Source organism: Schistocerca nitens, chromosome 10 (assembly GCF_023898315.1).
Source record: "Schistocerca nitens isolate TAMUIC-IGC-003100 chromosome 10, iqSchNite1.1, whole genome shotgun sequence".
In the NCBI taxonomy this organism is placed as follows: Eukaryota; Metazoa; Arthropoda; class Insecta; order Orthoptera; family Acrididae; genus Schistocerca; species Schistocerca nitens.
In genome coordinates, this window is record NC_064623.1 from 143734942 (window position 1) to 143760634 (window position 25693).

General features: G+C 43.5%; 2 protein-coding genes across 5 annotated transcripts in view; one reads left to right on the forward strand and one right to left on the reverse strand.

Annotated features, from left to right (window-relative positions):
• The window catches only part of LOC126210043 (CST complex subunit STN1-like), a 38442-nt gene extending 30864 nt beyond the window's left edge, over positions 1 to 7578 (forward strand). Inside the window, exon 5 of one of the 4 annotated variants that reach the window (XM_049939149.1) lies at positions 7154 to 7575. In XM_049939149.1, coding sequence (XP_049795106.1) covers positions 7154 to 7330 — 177 coding nt within the window. In that variant the 3' untranslated portion in view covers positions 7331 to 7575. Of the gene's footprint in view, positions 1 to 7153 lie in introns of all 4 variants that reach the window. The other 3 variants (XM_049939150.1, XM_049939151.1, XM_049939148.1) reach the window with 3 other exon arrangements.
• Positions 7579 to 20064: 12486 nt separating this feature from the next.
• Positions 20065 to 25693, reverse strand: part of LOC126210099 (fasciculation and elongation protein zeta-2) — a 465381-nt gene continuing 459752 nt past the window's right edge. The window contains exon 8 of the mRNA XM_049939235.1: positions 20065 to 22265. Coding sequence (XP_049795192.1) covers positions 22249 to 22265 — 17 coding nt within the window. The 3' untranslated portion in view covers positions 20065 to 22248. The remainder of the gene's footprint in view (positions 22266 to 25693) is intronic.

Genomic DNA, 25693 nt, shown 5'->3' on the forward strand with positions numbered 1-25693 from the left:
GGTTACATGATAACAACTCAGTATCTCTCATTCGACTGCCGTGCCGTGACATGCGGCCGGCGCTGTTCGTAGCTAGGTGGCGCTCCCGCGCTCAGCCGAGTTGCGGAGCGCCTCTATCGCCGTTTGCGCGTACTGTCGTGGCGGCACTGTTAAATGTCGTGGCACTGTCACAACACTTTTCCCCCCTTGAAAAAAAAAAAAAAAAAACACTCACTTCCTTGGAGACATGGACAGTGTGGAGACATCCATGGCCTCTTGTGAGGCCCCGAGAAGATCCCGCGGAGAGACACGAGAGTATGGTCGAAAATGTCCAGGATGGAAGCTCGTGCGTGGAACGTGCCTCCTGGACGAGATGATGGGTGAAAACTCCGGAGCAGCATCCATATGTGTTGTGGACCTGGGGGTGTGCTCCAGCGAGATGGGTCCCGGAGAAGGCGGCGTCGCGACTGGGGCCGGTTCCGGCGTACTCGGAAGTGGTAGCGAAGTCGGCTGCAGCAACATGCACGGTAGATCGGCAGCAGCGACAGGACTGGCTTCTCGGGCTGGTGGAGGCGATGGAAGGGGCGGTGGCACCGGCGTGGCCACCACTCGTGGGCGCATCTGGTCGTAATGGCGAACAACCGTGCCGTCGTCCGTACGTATTTACAAAGCCGGCGGCCGCGAAGAGCCTTGACCACCCCTGGAATCCATTTAGGGCGAGATCCATACTCTCGTGCCCACACGTCGGCGCCCACCGAGTATTTTCCCGCACTAGGGGACGCAGTACAAGGCCTGACAGGGTGAAGCAGGTGCAGTAGAGTGCGCGGTTGGCGGCCATGCAAGAGTTCAGCAGGGCTGCGATCACCCAGAGGCGTGAAGCGATAAGAACTCAGAAATTGCAGCAGAGTGTCATCTGTGGAAAAATCACTAAGGAATTTTTTGATCTGGCTTTTGAAAGTGCGGACAAGGCGCTCGACCTCCCCATTCGATTGCGGGTGAAAAGGAGATGCTGTAACATGATGAATCCCTTGTCCAGTACAAAAATCACGGAAGGCTTGCGAAGAGAACCGAGGGCCATTGTCCGTGACGATCGTGGATGGAAGACCTAGCGCAAAGATTTTGGACAAAGGCAGTGTCGTCGCTGCAGTGGTGGGCGACGGACATCGAACAACAAACGGAAACTTGGAGAAGGCGTCAATCAACAGTAGCCAATAAGTACCAAGGAAGGGGCCGGCAAAGTCAGCGTGCACCCGTTCCCATGGCTGCGCCGGATCAGGCCGTGGAGAGGGCATTGTACGAGGTGCAGCCAGTTGTTGAGCACACTGACCACACGCAGCAATCATGTGGGCGATGTCCGAATCAATACCGGGCCAATAAACGTGCCTGCGGGCCAGGGACTTAGTCCGAGAAATCCCCCAATGGCCTTCATGCAACAGTTTGAGAACATCTTTGCGAAGAGAGGCTGGCACCATGACCCGTGGAGATGCGCCATCCGTGGCCAGAAGAACAACACCATTACGAACAGACAGACAAAAGCGCAAGGCATGGTAGTTGCGAAGGGGATCCGATGCCCGGCCCTTGGTCCTGTCCGGCCAACCCCGTTGAACAAAACCGATCACCTGATGCAGGACCGGGTCCCGCGCAGTAGCCGACGCGACCTGCGAACCTGTAAGTGGAAAACCCTCGACCGCACGACGTTCTTCCTCATCAATGTGGAAACAGAGTAGTTCATCACGATCGAAAACCGGATTGGGGCCCATCGGCAATCGCGACAATGCGTCAGCATTGGCGTGCTGGGCCGTGGGGCGATAGTGAATCTCATATTGAAAACGAGACAAGTATAAGGCCCAACGTTGCAGGTGGTGAGCCGCCTTATCCGGAAGCGACGCCGATGGGCTGAACAGAGAGACCAGCGGCTTGTGGTCGGTGATGAGGTGAAACTTAGAACCATACAAAAAAACGCTGAACTTTTTAGAGCATAAATGATAGCGAGCGCCTCCTTTTTGATTTGAGAGTAACACCGTTGCACATTGTTGAGGGTCTTGGAAGCATAGGTGATGGGTCGTTCCGACCCATCCTCATACTGATGGGCGAGAACAGCCCCGAGGCCATACTGTGACGCGTCAGTCGCCAGAACCAAGTGCTGACCCGCACGGAATGTGGCAAGACAAGGCGCCGACTGCAAATGAGCCTTCAGGCGGACAAAAGCCTGCTCACACTCGTCGGACCAACAGAAAGGGACGTTTTTGCGTAGCAGCTGATGCAGAGGATGAGCTACCGCCACCGCGGATGGAATGAATTTGTGATAATAAGCAATCTTGCCTAGAAACGCCTGAAGTTCTTTGACCGTAGACGGCCGGGGTAGAGCGTTAATGGCCGCGACGTGCTGACGTAGAGGACGTATACCCTCACGGGACAAGTGGAAACCAAGATACACAATGGAGGGTTGGAAGAACTGTGACTTGTCCAGATTGCACTTCAACCCAGCCGAATGCAAAACCCGAAACAGTGAACGCAAATTGCTAAGGTGCTCCTCAGTGGAGGCCGCCGTGACAACAATGTCATCCAGATAGTTGATTCGGCTGCGAACGGAAGCCGTGAGCTGTTCCAAAAACCGCTGAAAAATGGCCGGCGCGCTAGCGACGCCAAATGATAACCGCTGGTACTGATACAACCCACAAGGAGTGTTGATGAAGAGAAATTCCTTGGAAGAAGCATCCAACGGCAACTGATGGTACGCCTCCAATAAGTCAAGTTTGGAAAAGAACTGGCCTCCAGCGAGCTTGGTAAATAACTCCTCAGGACGGGGAAGAGGATAAGTGTCAATGAGGCTCTGAGCGTTGGTGGTGGCCTTAAAATCACCACCCAATCGCAGACTCCCGTTTGGTTTAGAAACCACCACGATTGGCGATGCCCATTCGCTGGAGGTAACAGGAAGGAGAATCCCTGAAGCTGTTAACCTGTCTATCTCAGCCTTGACAAGTGCATGCAACGCCACCGGAATAGGGCGTGCCCGGAAAAACTTAGGGCGAGCTGTAGGTTTAAGAGTCATGTGGGCTTCAAAATCCTTGGCACGACCCAGACCAGCAGAGAACACGGACGAAAATTCAGAACACAATCCATCCAGCTGTTGATACGGAATATCCTCAGATATGAGGTGCACATCATCATCAATGGAGAACCCTAACAACTGGAAAGCATCATAACCGAACAGGTTTTCAGTGCCCGCATGATCCACCACATAAAACGTGAGGGGCCTAACAACAGACTTGTAGGCAGTGGAAGCATCAAACTGGCCAATGATAGGAATTTTCTGTTTATTATAAGTTCTCAGATTTCGCGTAACTGGAGACAAGGGAGGGAAGCCCAACTCCAAATACGTGTGAGAATTAATGAGAGTTACTGCAGAGCCAGTGTCCACTTGCATGCGAATGTCTTTATCCAGAACACGAACAGTAACAAACAACTTACTTGTTTGAGAAAGCACACAGTTAACATCCATGTCCGATGCCTCGTCCCCGTCGACAGGAACTATAGGGGACTGACGCACAGAAGCAAGGTGGCCTTTTTTCCTACATGAATTACACGTGGCCCAACGTTTTGGACATGCGGCCCTGTCATGCTGTACGAAACAACGTGGACAAGAAGGAAGTGCGGAACGAACCTGCTTCTGAGGTTGCTGTTTTCGCTGCGAGTGTTGCGGCCCAACGCGACGTTGTTTACGCGAGTGAACCGCCGCCGCATCTTCGTTCTCCTGTGAAACAGGCAAATTGTCCGTGTCGAAAGTTGACTGTACAGCGCCTACATCACACCACGCATCTATTTGCACGTCAGCAGTGTGAGACACTTCAAAGGATTGAGCGATGCTTAGAACTTCAGACAACGACGGGTTTGGCAGATGTAGGGCACGTTGCCGAACTTCTTTATCAGGAGCAAGCCATAGAATAGCATCCCTAACCATTGAATCAGCATAAGACTCATGATGAGTGTCCGTGACAAACTGACATTTCCTACTCAGACCGTGTAGTTCCGCTGCCCAAGCCCGGTAAGATTGATGGGGCTGTTTACGACACCGGTAGAACGCCACGCGGGCGGCAACGCCGTGGGTGTTTTTGTGGTAATAGTTAGACAATAAGTCACACATTTCTTGGAAGGACAGGGAGGCAGGTTCCTGCAGAGGGGCTAACTGAGATAGCAGCTGATAGATCCGTGGGGAAATCCAAGATAGAAATAACGACTTACACATAGGAGCGTCAAAAACACCAAAAGCCAAGAAGTGTTGCCGCAAACGCTTCTCATAATCCTCCCAGTCTTCAGTGGCCTCGTCGTAAGGAGGGAATGGAGGCGGAGAAGAGGAAGACAGACGATGAGTAAGCGACGTCGACAACGCCTGAATAGCAGCCGTCAGCTGTGTTTGTTGTTCGATGAGCGCTTGCATGAGCTGTTCCATGTCTGCCCCGTCACGAACACACAAATCCACAACGCAGTGAAAATATCCAACCTCGTCGCCAATAAGTGTTATAACCTTTAATCACCAATAATTGCGTGGATATTCAAACACACTCACTTAGAAACAATAGCTGGTTACATGATAACAACTCAGTATCTCTCATTCGACTGCCGTGCCGTGACATGCGGCCGGCGCCGTTCGTAGCTAGGTGGCGCTTCCGCGCTCAGCCGAGTTGCGGAGCGCCTCTATCGCCGTTTGCGCGTACTGTCGTGGCGGCGCTGTTAAATGTCGTGGCACTTTCACAACAGTGTGGGGTGCACATTAAACTATATGTCCACCTAAAACTGAGTGAGGAAGCCAGTTCAAAAGCTGGAGCAAGGATAGGGTGAGGCCTAATGAAGTGCAGTGGTGTCACGTGAAGCTTCAGGAGGTCAGTGATCTTTGTTTGAGCTCCTACTCTCTTTGCTGCCCACCCATGCTTCTTCGCCCCCCCCCCACCCCTACCCCCTTTTCAACTTTGTTTCCTTTCATCTTCACAGCTGGTGGGTTCCTCTCATCCTGGGGTCTGAGTGACCTGTCTTCCCCACCCTCCCTTTCCTGACCTAGGATGGTTTATGTGCTTTCATGTGAGTCTGTCGGTAGTACTGACATTTCTCTTGAATTACTAGCAAACAATTCTGTCTCATAGTTTTATAATGTTCTCTAGATTAGTTATGGTTCTGTCTCTGAACTGAAGACCAAAACAACAACAACAACAACAACAATGACAAATTTTGGTACATTAAGTCCCATTTCCACAGACAATGATACTACCACACTGGCCAGACTGGTGGCTTCTGGAACCACCGTACTGTCTCAGTGATGCTAGCTGACCTGACAGAAGAATTAAAGATCGTTTAACTTGCTGGCCACATGCACCTTCCCCCACCACCATTCAAGACTTTCAGAAAATGCTACTGTGTGGAGCTGTTCTCATTCTGCTTTTTTTATTGGATAGCACCTTTCATTTGTGTACGTGAATAGTTAGTGTCATGTTGAAAGAATGAGCTTTGTCTTCAGCTAAGTGAATAAATACTTCGTAAAGTGGCAAACTGTTCTAAACATTGTGATAGGGTTCTAATAACAGCCTTCAGCATTTCCTTGTAATTGGTTGTAATAAAGAAACACAACATTGTAAATGATGATGATGATGATTTTGATGATGATGATGATTTTGATGATGATGATGATGATGATTGGTTTGTGGGGCACTCAACTGCGCAGTTATCAGTGCCCGTAGAAAGTCCCATTTTTCATGCAGTCCATTGTTTTTACACTGTCCAATCTAGCCACTGTCACAAATGATGATGATGATAATGAAGACAACACAAACACCCAGTCCCTGGACAGAGAATCCCCAACCCAGCCCGGAATCGAATCCGGGACCCTGTGATCCAGAGGCAGCAACGCTATCCACTAGACCATGAGCTGCAGACTATTGTAAATGACATAACATTTTCCACAAGTTTTGTGACAGACTACGGGCTTGTCGAAGTTCATATTAGTGCAGAACAATCAATATTTTGAATGTATTGTATTATGATGAAGTGGAATTATATTTTTTTTTATTTATGTCTTCAGAGATTTAAAGCTGTCTTTGACATAATTAAAATAGCATGTAAATATAATAGTGCTCTTATTGGCACAATCACTGAATGATGAATGTTTCGCACAGTAATAGAAAATTTGGTGATAAAATTAAGTAAAGAATATAATATATTTACAGTATCTGTGACCTATCAGAGCCTTGACTAACTCTAAAAATAAAAATGAGCCAGAACTTTTGAGAGAAAAGCAGTACTTTGCAATATAACTTCAGGGTATTGTAAGTACCAGGCACAATTTCAAGTGAAAATATAGAAATTGTGTTTTTAGAAAAGAAGCGAGCATTCAACAGCGATAATAAAGAACTCTGCAGTTGCCAGGTGTCCCAGCGTTATGTGTAACGTAAGGCAAGCTGCCGTGTCATGTCGCATGTATACCTAACTTTTGTATAGAACAAGAAATGTAGCTCAAAAGGATTTAGAAAATAGTTTTTCCTTATTCATTTACTTTTCGAACAATGCTTTGTCCTGTGTCAACAATGATGTTACTAGTGTGTTGATGCTCCCCCAAACAATTTCAACGAGGAATACATTTTCGTACTTGGTATTTTTGAGGCCGTGTTCTTCTGGTTAACATTTCTGTGAGCTTCTTATCTAAAATCTGCACACTTATGTTTATGCCTGCATGTCTTATTTATATTGACACTATATTGAATATAGTACAAATAAGAACTCAGATTTGCATGTGGAAACACTTACTCGTCTCAGAGGGTGATGGTGGGGGGGGGGGATTGCGTGTGCAAATTTTTGTTGCCTGTGGAGAGATGGCTTTACTTCAACCAGTACGATTAATAAGTGGCTTTTCCATCTGAGCAAGTACTCCAACCCTAATGACCTAACAACTGGCGAGTTGTTCAGTTCTCATCTTCCTTTCTCTTTTGCTTGAATACTTACCGTTGGTTGTTTCTCAGTTTAACACAGTTTCCATTTAGTTAATTTGTTGTTGTTCATGTTGTTTATTACTGAAAAAGTGTGTTAAAGTTGCATGCAATACATGCTATTTGACTGATGCTGTCTGTCAGCTCTCGGCAGCAAGTCTCACTGCACTTGTATCAATTCCTTCAACCTTAACACACATTTATCTGTCATCAAGAGCTTAGGAGAAGAAGCAGATCACATTTTGAAAGTTTGTGCATTATATAAGATGTATGACCGCGTAGAATCTGCCAGGAAAACTAAGACTCTGGATTTAGTACTGGAAATTTCCCATTTTCCAGAAAGGCAACATCGACGAGCATACGATCCGTGGATTATATAGGTTACTTGTTATGCAGAACTTCTGATTTTACCTAAAATTCCTTCTGTAGCATTTCTTTTATTTTTATGCTTTGCTCTCTATCTCTTAGTTTTACCTCATTGTTTTTTAAATTCATTTTTACTTTTTGGGCTATAAATATTTTTTTTACTTGGTTGGTTGGTCTGTGAATGGTTAAACGTTGATGTACATAACAGTTTTTGTTGATGTGTTTTATGTAAGTATATGTTTACATGTTTTGACCAATGAAGAATACAGCATTGTGTTTTTTCTGTGATTGTTAAATAAATGATATTATCACTATTTATTCTGTGTGTAAATATTCTTCTGTTTTGTGTGTAATGGCTTACTTTAATATCCTTAAATGCTTCTACTTACCGTGTATACGCAGCTGTTTACACTTATTAATGTATGTATTTAGATGATGAATCTGCTTCACTGTAAACCTCAGATGCTGGTTTATCACTTATACCTAGAATCTCTCTGTGCTAAGAATGTGTAACAATAACCTTGACAGTATATCATTAGGTTCAGTGGCACCTTTTGAGACGTTCTGATAAAAACTCCCAACAGTTGTTCAGTGTTATTCCAACATTTGAGGCACTTCTCTCAGGCTTCTTTTGAAATGCCCTAAGGATAGCAGACATATTTAAATATGTCTGCTTGTGAGATGTCTGCTTGGGTCTGTATGTGTGGATGGATATGTGTGTGTGTGCGAGTGTATACCCGTCCTTTTTTCCCCCTAAGGTAAGTCTTTCCGCTCCCGGGATTGGAATGACTCCTTACCCTCTCCCTTAAAACCCACATCCTTTCGTCTTTCCCTCTCCTTCCCTCTTTCCTGATGAGGCAACAGTTTGTTGCGAAAGCTTGAATTTTGTGTGTGTGTTTGTGTTTGTTTGTGTGTCTATCGACCTGCCAGCGCTTTCGTTCGGTAAGTCACATCATCTTTGTTTTTATATCTAAATACAAAGATGATGTGACTTACCAAATGAAAGTGCTGGCAGGTCGACAGACACACAAACGAATACAAACATACACACAAAATTCAAGCTTTCGCAACAAACTGTTGCCTCATCAGGAAAGAGGGAAGGAGAGGGAAATACGAAAGGATGTGGGTTTTAGGGGAGTCATTCCAATCCCAGGAGCGGAAAGACCTTAGGGGGAAAAAAGGACGGGTATACACTCGCGCACACACACACATATCCATCCACACATATACAGACACAAGCAGACATCTCACAAGCAGACATATTTAAAGACAAAGAGTTTGGGCAGAGATGTCAGTCGAGGCAGAAGTGCAGAGGCAAAGATGTTGTTGAATGACAGGTGAGGTATGAGTGGTGGCAACTTGAAATCTCCGCTAATTTCAAGTTGCCACCACTCATACCTCACCTGTCATTCAACAACATCTTTGCCTCTGCACTTCTGCCTCGACTGACATCTCTGCCCAAACTCTTTGTCTTTAAATATGTCTGCTTGTGAGATGTCTGCTTGTGTCTGTATATGTGTGGATGGATATGTGTGTGTGTGCGAGTGTATACCCGTCCTTTTTTCCCCCTAAGGTAAGTCTTTCCGCTCCCAGGATTGGAATGACTCCCCTAAAACCTAAAACCCACATCCTTTCGTCTTTCCCTCTCCTTCCCTCTTTCCTGATGAGGCAACAGTTTGTTGCGAAAGCTTGAATTTTGTGTGTATGTTTGTGTTCGTTTGTGTGTCTGTCGACCTGCCAGCACTTTCATTTGGTAAGTCACATCATCTTTGTTTTTAGATATATTTTTCCTACGTGGAATGTTTCCCTCTATTATAACCATATCATCTTTGTTTTTAGATATATTTGTCCCATGTGGAATGTTTCCCTCTATTATATTGAAACAAAATAACTAATTACAAAAGCCTTTTAAAGTGGGATATCTCGGGAGTGAAGACTGCTACATATACACAACAAGCTATCTGTCTGCCAAATTGCCACTGCCAAATTGTGGCTGAGAGTCAGCTAGATTACCCAGTTCCCAAGCAAACCATCCAATACAGTTCTTGATTTTGATTGCTTCAGAGTGTGTGTGGCTTGGATTCTTCCTAACTGCACCAGCTTTTGTGAGTTATGCAGTTGGAAACTCTCTTTGCAACATATGCCTTGTTTCCCATAATCTCTCCCCCCCCCCCTTCCCCCTGCCAGCCCAGCCTTTGCTAGTCCCTGACCTCCCCCTCTCCTGCTCCAACCACTCCAGCTTGATACACATCTGCTGTTAACCCAGTGTGCCTCCAAAGTCTTTTCTCCTCTCCTGATCCTTTCCCCCCTCCCAGTGCAGCCTCTCCATGCTGCACCTAGCAGCCCACCATCCTGTCACCCCCACCTCCACCATACTTACCCCCACTATTTTCCCCAGCCGAAATCACTTTTAATTCCGGTAGGGCTTCACTGGCTGGAGATGAGAGTGGCCGTGTATGAGTGTATATGAATGTGTATGTGTTTTTCTAAATCGGAAGGACTATCCAAAAGTTTAAATCTAGTTTTACAGGTACCTGTCTGCTGCTCAGTGTCACCTCTATGTGGTGAACAACTCTCTATCCTCTTCGTATTGTTGTTCTGCATAAACTGTGATAGGTATGGTCAATGGATGGTACTTCATACCAATACTAGCTACTCGTTTTTGTATTCTGTTTATATATGAAGCAATGGGAAAGGTACTATCTGCATTTGTTCCATTCTTACTAAAACTGCTCTAACTTCATTGTCACGACCACTGTGCAAGAAGATAATGAAGACAATAGTCAACTTCAATTAACTTTACCCAAAATACACTGCCTGTCAATAAAACCAAATCACCCAGAGGACATGTTGGGTAACTTAGTTCATTTACACTCCGAGACAAAAGAAAAAGGACACCGTGAAGGAATTATGTAAATTGGTCACAAATTGACATTTGTACAAGCGTCGACGGAAAAATGCAAAATTGTAAACTTTGGGACAACCGATGGATGAATGTGTGATGCAGTTGGCAAGGATATTAAACAGGTGACATGTAGATACCAGGGCATAAAGTCTTTGTGAATTTCATTCTGTGTACTCAACTGGACAGTAACTGTGCCTCGCAGACAGGTGCACGAACAACATACGCAGATTTCAGCGTTTGACAGAGCGTGTGTAGTTGGGCTGAAAGAAGCCAGTTGGAATATTAGGGCAATCACTCGACATTTGAATGGGAGCAATGTCACTGTCTGACAATTTTGGCAGGAATAGGTGATCCGTGTCCGAACACAGTGTCGAGAAGAAAGCAATCGACCTAGAGAGATGACAGAAAGAGAGGACCAAATAACTGTCGGAGAAGCACTTAGAGCCCCAGATTCATCGTTATCATCAATATGATGTGCAACTGGGGCTTCAGTGACCACAGTAACCATTAATAGATGGCTCACAGAAAGGGGTCTGTGCTCACAACTCAGCTTGCGCCAACTACCATTGACCTATATTCACCGACAAGCTCATTTGTGGTGGTGTTGACCACATTCTTCTTGGAATCTCATTGACGAGAGTAGAAATATATTCAGCAATGAGTCCCACTTCAAACTGAACACCATTGGCTTGTGAAAACGTGTCTGGAGATGCTCTGGAAAATGGTGGGATACCAACCTGACTGTTGCCTGCCATACAGCTCAGCAACCAGGAGCAACGGCCTGGGGTGCTGTTTCTTTTCATAACAGGACTGCTGTGGTTGTCACCTGCAATACCCTTACAGCTCTTTGGTAGACTGGTGATAATCTTCACTTCATTTTGTTGCCCTTCATGGCAAACCATCCTGAGCTTACATTTCAGCAAGATAATGCCCATTTGCAAACGGCGAGAATTTGTGCTGCTCGTCTTTGTGCTTGCTAAACTCTACCTTCGCCAGTAAAGTAACTGAATCTCTCCCAAATTGAGAACATTTGGAGCATTATGTGTAAGGTCCCTAACCGACTCAGAATTTTGATGATTTAATGCACCAGTTGGACAGAATTTGGTACAATATCCTTCAGAAAGACATCCAACAACTCTGTCAATCAATGCCAAGCCGAATAACTGCTTCCATAATGGTCAGAGGTGGACTGATGTGTTGTTGGCTCACTCAATTTGTGAAGCTCTTTGTCTCGAATAAATCATCAAATTTTTCTGAAAGTATAATCATTTTTGTCTGTACATGTACATCACATTTACCAACTTCCATCCCATTCTGATAATTGCTTCATGGTGCATCTATTTTAGTGTGTTCATACCATTGGTAGGTATGTAAAGGATCATTTAGAGTTGTCACCGGGCCTGATAGGGTGAGTAAGAGCAGGAACAATGTCAGAAGTTACATGATTACTGTGAAGGTTACAGAGATGCCACAAACTTGTACCAGTCGGCATTGTCAGCACTTGACAGAGTTTGGAATGGGCCTAATTGTGAGTCTCCATTTGGTTAGGTTGTCAAATCGTGCAGTATCTAAATTTGTGGGGTACGTGGAAATAACAGTGGCCCAATGTCGGACAGCACGGAAGGCAGGCGTACTAATCGTCACAGTTCCGATTGACCGTGTCTCGACGACACGGGGGACGGTAGCCGTATCGTGCATTATGTGCATCGAAACCTGTTCCCATCTGGTCCTGTGATCTGAGAACAAGTAATGGATTACCTGCAACATTTTGTGTCACCTCACACCGTCGGTCAGAGACTAGTAGCAACCGTCCTGTGTGTAGGCAACTGCTGGTAACACCTCAACACAAATGGCTGCATTTAGAGGGGTACCTCGACTTGGAAGCTGCTGAGTGATGAATTGTAGTTCTGAACCGTGCCAGATGAGCACTGTCAGCGAGGTCGGTGATGCCTTGGGAAGAGGTCCCATTCTTCCAGTGTTTTGGAGAGGCACAGTGGCGTTTCTCCTGGCATCACATTGCGGGGAGCCTTCTTGCACGACTTCAAGTATTTAGGAAAGTCTCATGGCACAGTGATACGTTGGACATCCTGCACAGTCATGTGTTACCTCTCGTGTGTCAGCAGTGCGCAAATAGCAGCATTACTGCATCTATTAGGCAATCTTGTATTTTAATAACTGTTTAAATTTTGTGTCAGATTGTTTGTGCTCTCTGTAGATTAGTTCAGACGTTCTTTGCACAACAGTTTTTAGCATGGATAGGGACTGCAACTGCTGTGTTCGGATGCAGGCTGAGTTGGCATCCCTTCGCTCCCAGCTTCAGGCAGTGTTGGCTTCGGTCACACATTTTGAGGCTGTTGCCAATGGGCATCACTGTGGGGGTCCGGATGGGGGTTTGTCGGGGACGGCCAGCTCGTCCCACGCATCCCCCGATCGGACTACGACTGTGGCTGCCCGGGATACTGCCCACATTGAGGCTGACCCCTCACCTGTGGTAGAGTGGGAGGTCGTCTCGAGGTGTGGCAGGGAGCGAAAGACATTCCGGAGGGCTGAACAGAAGACCTCTCCAGTTTGTCTGACGAACCAGTTTCAGGCTCTGTCTCAGGCTGATACTGATCTTTGGCCGGACATGGCGGCTTGTCCTGTTCCAGAGGTTGCCCCTCAGTCTGCAAGATCCAGGTGGTCGCAGAGGGTGGGCTTACTGGTAGTTGGGAGCTCCAACGTCAGGCGTGTAATGGGGCCCCAAAGGGATATGGCAGCAAGAGAGGGGAAGAAAACCAATGTGCACTCCGTGTGCATACCGGGGGGAATCATTCCAGATGTGGAAAGGGTCCTTCCAGATGCCATGAAGGGTACAGGGTGCACCCATCTGCAGGTGGTCGCTCATGTCGGCACCAATGATGTGTGTCGCTATGGATCGGAGGAAATCCTCTCTGGCTTCCAGCGGCTATCTGCTTTGGTGAAGACTGCCAGTCTCGCTAGCGGGATGAAAGCAGAGCTCACCATCTGCAGCATCGTCGACAGGACTGACTGCGGACGTTTGGTACAGAGCCGAGTGGAGGACTGAATCAGAGGCTGAGACGGTTCTGCGACCGTGTGGGCTGCAGATTCCTCGACTTGCGCCATAGGGTGGTGGGGTTTCGGGTTCCGCTGGATAGGTCAGGAGTCCACTACACGCAGCAAGCGGCTACACGGGTAGCAGGGGTTGTGTGGTGTGGACTGGGCAGTTTTTTAGGTTAGATGGCCTCGGGCAAGTACAGAAAGGGCAACAGCCTCAAAGGGTGCGGGGCAAAGTCAGGACATGCGGAGACCAAGCAGCAATCGGTATTGTAATTGTAAACTGTCGAAGCTGCGTTGGTAAAGTACCGGAACTTCAAGCGCTGATAGAAAGCACCGAAGCTGAAATCGTTATAGGTACAGAAAGCTGGCTGAAGCCAGAGATAAATTCTGCCGAAATTTTTACAAAGGCACAGACGGTGTTTAGAAAGGATAGATTGCATGCAACCAGTGGTGGCGTGTTTGTCGCTGTTAGTAGTAGTTTATCCTGTAGTGAAGTAGAAGTGGATAGTTCCTGTGAATTATTATGGGTGGAGGTTACACTCAACAACCGAGCTAGGTTAATAGTTGGCATCTTTTACCGACCTCCCGACTCAGCAGCATTAGTGGCAGAACAACTGAGAGAAAATTTGGAATACATTTCACATAAATTTTCTCAGCATGTTATAGTCTTAGGTGGAGATTTCAATTTACCAGGTATAGACTGGGACACTCAGATGTTTAGGACGGGTGGTAGGGACAGAGCATCGAGTGACATTATACTGAGTGCACTATCCAAAAATTACCTCGAGCAATTAAACAGAGAACCGACTCGTGGAGATAACATCTTGGACCTACTGATAACAAACAGACCCGAACTTTTCGACTCTGTATGTGCAGAACAGGGAATCAGTGATCATAAGGCCGTTGCAGCATCCCTGAATATGGAAGTTAATAGGAATATAAAAAAAGGGAGGAAGGTTTATCTGTTTAGCAAGAGTAATAGAAGGCAGATTTCAGACTATCTAACAGATCAAAACGAAAATTTCTGTTCCGACACTGACAATGTTGAGTGTTTATGGAAAAAGTTCAAGGCAATTGTAAAATGCGTTTTAGACAGGTACGTGCCGAGTAAAACTGTGAGGGACGGGAAAAACCCACCGTGGTTCCACAACAAAGTTAGGAAACTACTGCGATAGCAAAGAGAGCTTCACTCCAAGTTTAAACGCAGCCAAAACCTCTCAGACAAACAGAAGCTAAACGATGTCAAAGTTAGCTTAAGGAGGGCTATGCATGAAGCGTTCAGTGAATTCGAAAGTAAAGTTCTATGTACCGACTTGACAGAAAATCCTAGGAAGTTCTGGTCTTATGTTAAATCAGTAAGTGGCTCGAAACAGCATATCCAGACACTCTGGGATGATGATGGCATTGAAACAGAGGATGACACGCGTAAAGCTGAAATACTAAACACCTTTTTCCAAAGCTGTTTCACAGAGGAAGACCGCACGGCAGTTCCTTCTCTAAATCCTCGCACAAACGAAAAAATGGCTGACATCGAAATAAGTGTCCATGGAATAGAAAAGCAACTGGAATCACTCAACAGAGGAAAGTCCACTGGACCTGACAGGATACCAATTCGATTCTACACAGAGTACGCAAAAGAACTTGCCCCCCTTCTAACAGCCGTGTACCGCAAGTCTCTAGAGGAATGGAAGGTTCCAAATGATTGGAAAAGAGCACAGGTAGTCCCAGTCTTCAAGAAGGGTCGTCGAGCAGATGCGCAAAACTATAGGCCTATATCTCTGATGTCGATCTGTTGTAGAATTTTAGAACATATTTTTTGCTCGCGTATCATGTCGTTTTTGGAAACCCAGAATCTACTCTGTAGGAATCAACATGGGTTCCGGAAACAGCGATCATATGAGACCCAACTCGCTTTATTTGTTCATGAGACCCAGAAAATATTAGATACAGGCTCCCAGGTAGATGCTATTTTCCTTGACTTCCGGAAGGCATTCGATACAGTTCCGCACTGTCGCCTGATAAACAAAGTAAGAGCCTACGGAATATCAGACCAGCTGTGTGGCTGGATTGAAGAGTTTTTAGCAAACAGAACGCAGCATGTTGTTATCAATGGAGAGACGTCTACAGACGTTAAGGTAACCTCTGGCGTGCCACAGGGGAGTGTTATGGAACCATTGCTTTTCACAATATATATAAATGACCTAGTAGATAGTGTCGGAAGTTCCATGCGGCTTTTCGCGGATGATACTGTAGTATACAGAGAAGTTGCAGGATTAGAAAATTGTAGCGAAATGCAGGAAGATATGCAGCGGATAGGCACTTGGTGCAGGGAGTGGCAGCTGACCCTTAACATAGATAAATGTAATGTATTGTGAATACATAGAACAAACACGTGTAGCAGTTACTTCTGTAACATATCTGGGAGTATGCGTGCGGAACGATTTGAAGTGGAATGATCACATAAAATTAATTGTTAGTAAGGCGGGTATCAGGTTGAGATTCATTGGGAGAGTCCTTAGAAAATGTAGTCCATCAACAAAGGAGGTGGCTTACAAAACACTCGTTCGACCTATACTTGAGTATTGCTCATCAGTGTGGGATCCGTACTAGATCGGGTTGACGGAGGAGATAGAGAAGATCCAAAGAAGAGCGGCGCGTTTCGTCACAGGGTTATTTGGTAACCGTGATAGCGTTACGGAGCTGTTTAGCAAACTCAATTGGCAGACTCTGCAAGAGAGGCGCTCTGCATTGCGGTGTAGCTTGCTCGCCAGGTTTCGAGAGGGTGCGTTTCTGGATGAGGTATCGAATATATTGCTTCCCCCTACTTATACCTCCCGAGGAGATCACAAATGTAAAATTAGAGAGATTCGAGCGCGCACGGAGGCTTTCAGACAGTCGTTCTTCCAGCGAACCATACACGACTGGAACAGAAAAGGGAGGTAATGACAGTGGCACATAAAGTGCTCTCCGCCACACACCGTTGGGTGGCTTGTGGAGTATAAATGTAGATGAAGATGTAGATTGTAGTGCCATTTTTCGACAGGACAGTGCTTGTTCACACATCTCTAGAAACTTCTGAGGTACTTGTTTGGCCATCAGGATCCTGCAAGTCCATCCTAATATCAGTATCACAAAGGACCAGTTAAAAGACCGAGTGAGGTGGCGTAGTTGTTAGACACTGGACTCGCATTCGGGAGGACTACGGTTCAATCCTGCGTCCGGCCATCCTGATTTAGGTTTTCCGTGATTTCCCTAAATCGCTCCAGGCAAATGCCGGGATGGTTCCTTTCAAAGGGCACGGCCGACTTCCTTCCCCATCCTTTCCTAATCCGATGAGACCGTTGACCTCGCTGTCTGGTCTCCTTCCCCAAAACCAACCAACCAACCAGTTAAAATAGTTGTGGACCATCTTGCCTCATGAGAGGACACGCGGACTCCATGACACCCTTCCTAACCGAATGTGTGCATTCAGCCAGGCAACAGGGGCGCAATGTCATGCCGATAAGTGGACTCGTACTGTCAAATTCTTTGTAAATTGGACCTGATATTGTTATCACTGAAATGACATTGTATACCCTCTCAGCCTATGGCTGCTTTGTGTTCTTTGTCGGGTTGTGTATTTTTGGGAGAACAGCACTACATTTCTTCCAGTGATAACCAGTTAAGCTCCCAGAGCATACGTGTTGTGTGGTTTATAGTGACCTGTTATGAGCTGAGCAGTGTAGGCCTCAGCTGCTTTGGTGATGTCTTTCCTCCAAATTGATAAATGAAGCTGTACACTACTCGAGATCAGTTCGGACACTGCAGACATGAACGTCTCAGAAGAGGTGTGCCATCGCCTTCCTGCTTCTTCTGAATTGGCTTACATAGCCAGTAATGGGGCAGCGTACAGTTTAATGTGGGCTCTGAATTGTGGTGCGATTTTGGAAGTTTTCATATTAACAAATTGTTGCCAGACGTGAAAGATGCAAGTTTCAGTATAAAGTTCTCGGACTGACTGAGAATCCGTTCCCCGAACTTTGGATTTGCATGTATTGCTAAACACCCTGCATCCCCAAATACCGGATCACTACTTAAGAATATATTGAACAACTCCTGTATACTGTTTCCTTAGTACATGAATTGTGATTTTCCAGAATCCTCTCAACAAGTCATGTCATATGACAAAATCCAGAAATTCACCACTAACTGTGTAATAGGATACTGTCAGTTTCAGTCTCTCAGTTGTGGACATCACCACGAATTTAGTCGTAACACAGGTGGCATTCGGTATGCCAACCTGGAATAATGTCAAAGTCTTTACAGATGTCCTTGCTCCCGACCATTGGCAATACTTACCTGTAGGCAGCTGCATTGTCAGCAATCGACAAGTGGGCACTGCTGACTTCATCTGATAGTTTGCTAATATATATTGAGATCAATAATGATCCCATTGTGCTTGAGGCACACCTGATGATAGTTTTGTGGTACATTTCTGTCTTTTATACCATATCACATTCTGTGGATAAAAAATTCTTGAAGCCAGTCACATATTTGAGGACATACTCCATATGATAGTATATGTATTACCAGTCAGTATTGTCAGATGTGTTTTGGAAATGTAGTAAAATGGAATCTACTTGCTTGTTTACATTTACTATGGGTTGGCACATAGTGTTTCCATCAGCTTCAAGTGATAACAGAAGCTTGGTGAATGCAAATATGTAATAATTTAATACAGTTGTAAGTACAATTACACAAATGCGCAATCACTACAAAATGTAGCACATATTGGCAGACCTCACTACACCCTGAAAATAACTTCCCTGATATGTTTTTTGTTTGCGTGTATACACTGTTGAAGGGACTGCGAGAAAGCTTACGTAATAAGCCTTATTGTATCCTGCAGAATGGCACTTATTTCGCAGCAAATGGAGTTCGTCTGTTGTCTGCAAATTATTGGCAAAGCCCCTTTCCTTTACAAAATCCCAGAAGAGGCAATCCATGACTGTTAAATCTGAGAAATGGGATGGACACATCACATTGACGAAGCAGGATATTACACTCTTTGAAAATGTTTGTCAGAGCACAGCCGCACTAAGTGTGCTGTGCAAGCCGTTGCTCTATCCTGCTGAAACCAAATGTCATTTGGCCATCTTCTGCCTGCAATTCTGGAATAAGGAAATTCTGCAAAATTTGGCAGTAGTTGATGGCATTCACTGTTGCTACACACCCGGCATCATCCTAAAATAAAAATCGGGACCAATAATCCAACATGTGTGAGCTTCACACCAAATCACAAGTTGTGGACTCACCTGTGGCTTTTCATGTAAATACTGTGGATTTTCCTCAGACCAATACCAATATAATTTTTTTTACTAACATATCCACTGGTGAAAAAAATTGCTTCATCAAACATAAGCCATAGTTGGAGGAACAGTGCTGTTTTGTTAATCATTGAAAGAATGTTGTGACGTAGCAAACTGGAATTACTCCATCTGTTATGACTTCAGCTTCTCCTATTAACAGTATTTTTCCTTTGTTCATTTATTAAATATTGTACATTTTCTATATACTGTATGTGTGGGAGGTGTTCAAATATTCCAAAACATCAGTTAAATTGTTTCTCACTTAGATTCATTATTCGAGCTAATAATTTTGATGTGCTGATCATAATGCTGCACTTGATTTCACTGGGAAATCACTTAATTAAAAGTTATACCTAACTGAAAATTCCAGTTATAAAGATTTGCAGCTAAACTTTCAAATAACACATTTCCAATTCTGTGAAATTAATTAATTCACAAGATAATTAATAGTTTTCATTGTAGATTTTGCGTCTATGCTTGTTAAATTTTGATCTTTGCCATTATACGTTTGCAGATCTGAATTTTATACACAATATGTCACACTTCATTAATTGAATAAGCCATTAATTAAGGGTTTTGCCTAAGCTATTGTGATTTTTGATATGGCGTTTGTATTCCTAATGAAAATGCATAAAATTATTGCATTAACTTTTCAAAATTTCTAGACCATCACATTCTTCACAAACCAAATTTTTATCAATACTTATTATCCATACAAGTAGTGAAATATGATGGAGCATTTTATCAAAGGATTGTATATTTTTTTAAAATTTGTTCATACATCAGTCTTTAAACAGTCAAATGCTACTCAAAATCAACAGTCTTTGCCCAGTCATGGTCAAGCTAACAAACATGTGATACCTGTGACGAATCTACTTCCAGTGCTTGCTCATGCCACAGCTATGTGCAATTTGATAAAAAAAAATGTTTATCAGCATCCACAAAAACTCAGTAGTGTTCATGTTTAAAAATTTTCAGGTTATTTCCATAACTCAAGTTAATGAATATTGTGACTGATTTGTTTACTAGTTTCACATGATTGTGAAGTGGAGAATTGTTTTTTGCATGAATGTTGTGTACAAAATCTGTGCTAATACCTTGAGGTGGTCAGGAAATCTTATTGTACTGAAATTTAGAATATGGCTTAATGTCTTGCAACAATGGACACTAGGACACAAAGTTCGATACAATAGTTCTGTTATCCTTGTTATAAAAATGCTGAGACCAATACTGTTTTTCCAAGTAATTAGGATGATTTATTGCACAAGAGGTTAGTGATAAATTTTAATTTGGGAGTGGGATATTGCTTCAGCAATGTAATATATAACAGGGAACTATCAATTTTATGTCACCTGGGAAGTAAAAGGAATCATAGTTTTACTGTGTTGAAAATGATTGTCTGGGGAGAGAGAGATACAGAAAAATAATTGAATCAAAGAACATTTGTTTTCCTCTTTATTTCTCAGTATTTTACAGTAATATTAAGCTATTCTTACTCCTCTACTGGTACAATCTCACAGTATGTCACACTGCAGGACTTGTGCCATTTCTTGTGTACTTCAATGCACACACACAAAAATAAAGCTCATTGTGTTTGACATTACATTTACTATTGGCTGATGCAATCACTTGACATTTTCAAAACAGGTAATACAGAACTTACTACCCTATGAACAGTGTCCCTTTCATAAGTAATAATTAACCTACAAAAAGAAATCAAATGGTTAAGTTGTCCAAGGTTTTGAAAATCCCCTTTTTTTTCTTCTTTAGTGTAGCATAAGCATTTCTCTTCCCATTCAAAATTGTGCACAGAAAAAGAACGTGCTCTGACTTACTCGGTAATCTTACTTTTCATTTAATTCCTGTGACATATTAACACTGGTTTCTTTTCATGGTACTTTTGTGGGTGCAGCAAGTTGGTTTTTGCGAGAAGATTATAACACTTTGCTGATAAACTGTGATGTAGATCTTTTTTCCTTTCCTTTCCTTTCGATGCAGCAGGTCTTGTGCGGTAAAATATCAAAATTTTATAAAATGCACAGTCAGTAAACTTTGTTAGAACATTGAAACAATGTTGCCACAGAATGTTAGCTATTGGTAAGTAAAGTGCTCCATCCAGCAAACTTGTTCAGAAATATGGAATTTGTTTGAAGCTACTGACTTTTTTTAAAAGAATGGCTTGCTCTGTTTCAGAAAAGAGAAAACTGTGTGCACTCTGATTTCCATTTTGATATGATACTACACATTGAATGCTTCTTTCAAATGTCTCAGAATAATGAATTAATGCCAACAAAAGTATCATCAAAATTTTCGATCTTGTGCAACTTTTATGGACGATTTTAAACCCTTATTAATGTCTGCGTCACCTGCTACAGTCCTTTTGTAAAGTTAAACTTTCTCAAACATAATTATTGCAGTCAGGCTCTTCTACATCATACCATTCCAAAAAGCTGATGACTCATCTTTAACACAACTTCTCTTCTTCTTCCTGTTTAATTTGCAAATTTAAGACCAAATATAGTGCAGAAGGTAAGCAGTGCTGGAATTTTTAGCTCCTGAAAAATCATTTAAACATGTTCGATATGAACTTTTCAGGCTTCTTCCCAAAACCAGAGACAGCATTTGTAAACGAATCTTACAGCAGGTTCTGAAGTAATGTTTTGTAATGACTCACACTTTAATTAACTACAGTGAAGGAAGTGATACAGCAAGGCATTTCTAATTAACTGAAGCAGCACAACTGCGACAATGTAGGAATTAAATAATAAATAAAATTGTAAATACAAAAATATCAACCATTGCATTTTGTACAAAAATTATAAGGTTCAGTGTCTAACACTCAGAAACCAATATATATATTTATATAGACATCTTTAGAGTAATATACAGCATTTACATAATATTTACTTTACATTTTTAATTAATGCTTTAATTAAAGATTGGAGATACATATGCGCACACATGAATATGTGGAATGGCTGCTGTCAATACATAAAGCTGATGAACAGGTAATGTTTAGCAGTGGAACTGGGCAAATCAGTATACCAACTGTATCGCTAACAGGCACAAGTGTAATATGTGATCACTCCCTTTATTTATCACAGAGTGTTTTGTAATCTGAAGTTTCTTGTGCTTTATAAGTCAAATATAGATTTTTTTGTATAAATTTTGCCACTGAATTATAAACGTTGCTCACAAATCTAGCAGGTCCAGTTCTAGTGGGAAGCCATATGAGAGTATCTAATAAACTGAACTGGTGTTTGTGGTAACTCTTGTGGTTTTAAGGTTTTGTCCTGTGCCTTTAATTTACGAGTGCCTGTTTGCTTGATAACACTGAGCCTAAATTACACATAATCAAGAATTATTTGAAGGTATAAAGAAGGTGCATGCTGAAATGTATAAAATGGATTGGACAGTGCAAAATTTTGCTCCCCCTCTCAATAATCACTCCTGTCGCACATTTTCAGATCACTCCATTTCATACATCACAGAACTTGTGTACAATAAATACTTGTTGCTGAGATAGCTAAGATACAGCATACGGCAGATGCACATTTGGGAAAATGTGCTTCGACAAGGATTGTAGTATACCTCCAAAAGTAGAACAGAGGCGGCGATAACTTTACGTCGGACATAAAACTGAAACAAATAAAAAGAGATATTTATGGTAGATGATCTTAGGCAACTTTTTTTTTGAAGCAGAATTCCGTACACACACAAAATTGAGAAGTATATGTAATAAACTTTATACCATTGACTAGGAAAACAACAACATACAAATGATTAGCACTACATACAATGTTTATACTAAATGCTATTACTACATTCTCTTGCAAATGGTTATGTCAGAATACATTTCTCAGATTGTGTCTTGTAGGTGGTTTAAAGAACTTGTAAAACTATTTGGGCTAAAATAGTGATAGTTTTGCAGTAACCATGGTCTTACGTCCACAGTTCACTGTCATCATCAATGAGACTATCTTTCTGTTGCATCAGAGTATAATATAAAATAACAAAACAGGAAAGTCCAGGTGTCAAAAGCTGGTGAAACACCTATTCAGAAGCATCTAAAAACATCCATGAAACGTTCAAAACCTCTAGAATTCGATAATGCGGAGACATGCTATGATTTTTCCCCACTGTAAAAAACATGGGACAACACAAGTTAACTAAACAAATTAAAGATGAGTGTACTGCATGAAGATGATCTAAACAGACAAAAATTCAAAACTAAAAATACAAGCTTCCAGTCTTTTCAAGAAAAAAGTTTCATGAGAAGTAGGGAAGAGAACATAGCAAGAAAATAAGTACAAAGAAAAATGGGGAAAGAAACTTACGGAAAGAATAAGTAATTTAGTGATTGTTTTTATTGTTCGAATCTGATGGGATTTGAATCTATTTTGACTTGACAGAAGCAGAGCACTGAAACTAAGTGATGGTTTACCCAGAGACCTGTTTTTTTTTGGAAACGTCTTCAAGAAAATTCATTTACGCTGATGGCATTTGTTTGGTAACACACAGCTCCAATTATTCTGATGCTGAAACCACTTTGTCCACTGATACGGAAGCCTTAGATGTGTACTGCAAGAAATGGTGTCCCCAAGTAAAGCCTCAGAAAAAGGGTTATATCTACATTTTACGTATGCAACAGACGGAAATTAAAAACTGGAAGTCAAATTCATAGACCAAATCTTTTCATACTCCAGTACACAAAAATACCTAGGAATAACACAAGATAGAATTCTAACTTTCAAGCACACTCTCACAGATGTAGCTGCTAAAGAGGAAGTCTGAAGTAATGTTCTTCAAAAACTTGCTGGTAACTCATGTGGAGCTAATTCTCATGTTTTAATATCCATAGCCTTGTTTATATCATACTGTGTTGCTGAATACTGCAGTTTGGGTCAATAGTGCTCAGAAGATAGACAAGCAACTCAATCACGCAGTGTGAATAATTATGGGACCTATTTCAGCATACAAACACCCTATGGCTTCCTGTTCTCAGCAGAATCCCACCTCCAGCTCGAAGAACTTTAGAAGCTCTCTGGATGATCTGAAACAACATTCAGAAGAATCCTCAGCTATCCTTTCATCCAGATATTGTACAAGCATAACACCAACACACCCCACAGGGAGTTCATAACTCTTTGGCGGGTTCGTGCTTGGCTAGCATGGGGTCCCAGCCTTTGCAGCATTTTATCCTTCCATGCTGCATGTCTATCTTCTCACTAATCTTTTTCCACTCCCTTGGAGAACATGTCTGGGATCTTTTTGAAAATGTGTTCTGCATTTTCAGTAGCCGATATCAGAGTAGTTTCTCCACTGTTTTTCGTTCCTCTTTTCTTTCTTCCCCTCTCCTATCCTTCCTCCGATTTGGTGTTTGAGGTTCCTCTTTTTCTTCTTTCTCCCTGTATGCTACTGAAGGCTGCCCACGCATCTGACACGTAACATGTGACCGGGTAACGCATAATTCCCAGCCCTGCGTTGACAGGTAGGGTTCGCACGTATCCTCTGGTACAGGCTAGGCCCAGGAAGGGGTGGTTGCCTGAACTACTATCTTCCCAAATTGCCGATTAGTCCTGCTGACAGGTGTTCGGGAGGTGTGAACAATTACATAAAGCAGGTGCGCCCCCCTCTGAGGGGGTGGCTCCAGTTGGAAGGAGTGCACCATCGGAGGTGCTGGCAATCATGGGGATTTTCTTGCAAAGAGCCAGTCGTCTTTTTCACAGTCAACGTGTACTAAATGTAAACAGAATGAGTAATGAATCAAAGACCCTCCCAGCTTCACTGAGGTTCCTCATGGTTTCACTTAATGAAGACAGTCAATCCTTCGCTATGGTAAATCTGTTTATTATTCAGAAAGGTTTTGATGCAATTGCTGGCCCCGTGAAATCCTGCTCTCATTTACACAATGACAATTTGATTTTGGAGACAACTTCTGATTCACAGGTGCAACAGCTGCTTGCAGTTTCACTCCTCCATGGCTATCCCATTCATGTTGAAGCCCATCGAACATTGCATTCTTCCTGTGGTGTTATTTAAACAAGGCTGCTTGATGATCTGAGTAAGGCAGAAATCCAAATGTAGCTTTCTGATCAGGGTGTAATTGCCATTCATCGGGTGATGAAAAATGTAGATCCATCCTTAGTGCCCACACGCACTCTTTTTCTGGCCTTTGATAGAGTGGTGCTTCCGTCCAAGATCAAAGCAGATTATGAAGTTATCACAGCCCGACCGTACATTCTGAATCCGATGCGCTGCTACCAATGCCAGCATTTCAACCACACTTGAATGTCTTCTCAACAACCGGCCAAATATGTAACCTATGGTAGGGACGTGCGCGAGGGCGATTGTCTGCCGCTTTCTACTTGCTGCATCAACTGCAATGGTGACCATGTTGTCTCCTCTTGAGATTGTTCCATGTATCTTGATGAGCGGGCTTTCCAGGAGATCAGCATAAAGGAAAAAGTGGCTTACCTGGTCACTCGCAAGTTACTGACAAGTCGCAAACCTTGCGTTCTACCATCTGGCACTTACAGTACCGTTCTTGCTCCACGAAGTACGTGGCCATGCAGACGTGCGACCTCAAATTCACCACTGTGTCACGGTAGCATCCCTTTTCTCCAGCTGTGCAAGAAGCCACCAAACATTCACTCCGAGAGTGAAGTCATCAGCTACACAACTGGCAGGCCCGATGGACAGAAAGAATAATCTTGCGACGACTTCCTACATCCCTCTAGCCAACAAACACCTGAGTCACCCTCTGCCGACTGGAAAGGCTCTAAGAAGTCAAACAAAGGCAAACGGTCTTCTCCTTTGCCGACTCTATGATCCTCTTCAATGGTGTCACCATGTGATACCCTCATCCAACTGACCTCCGTGTTGCTTGTGCACACAGTCAACCGTTTTTCTGCCCTGAACTCGGCAGATCGACAGAGGGTGAATGCTGACGCTTCTGTAGACCCAATGCAGCAGGATCCTTCAGCCTGGCTGGCACTTGGCAGCTGCCAAGGTGGCACCCCTTCAGTTTCTGCCTCGTCACCTTTTCTCGTTATGACTCTCCTTCA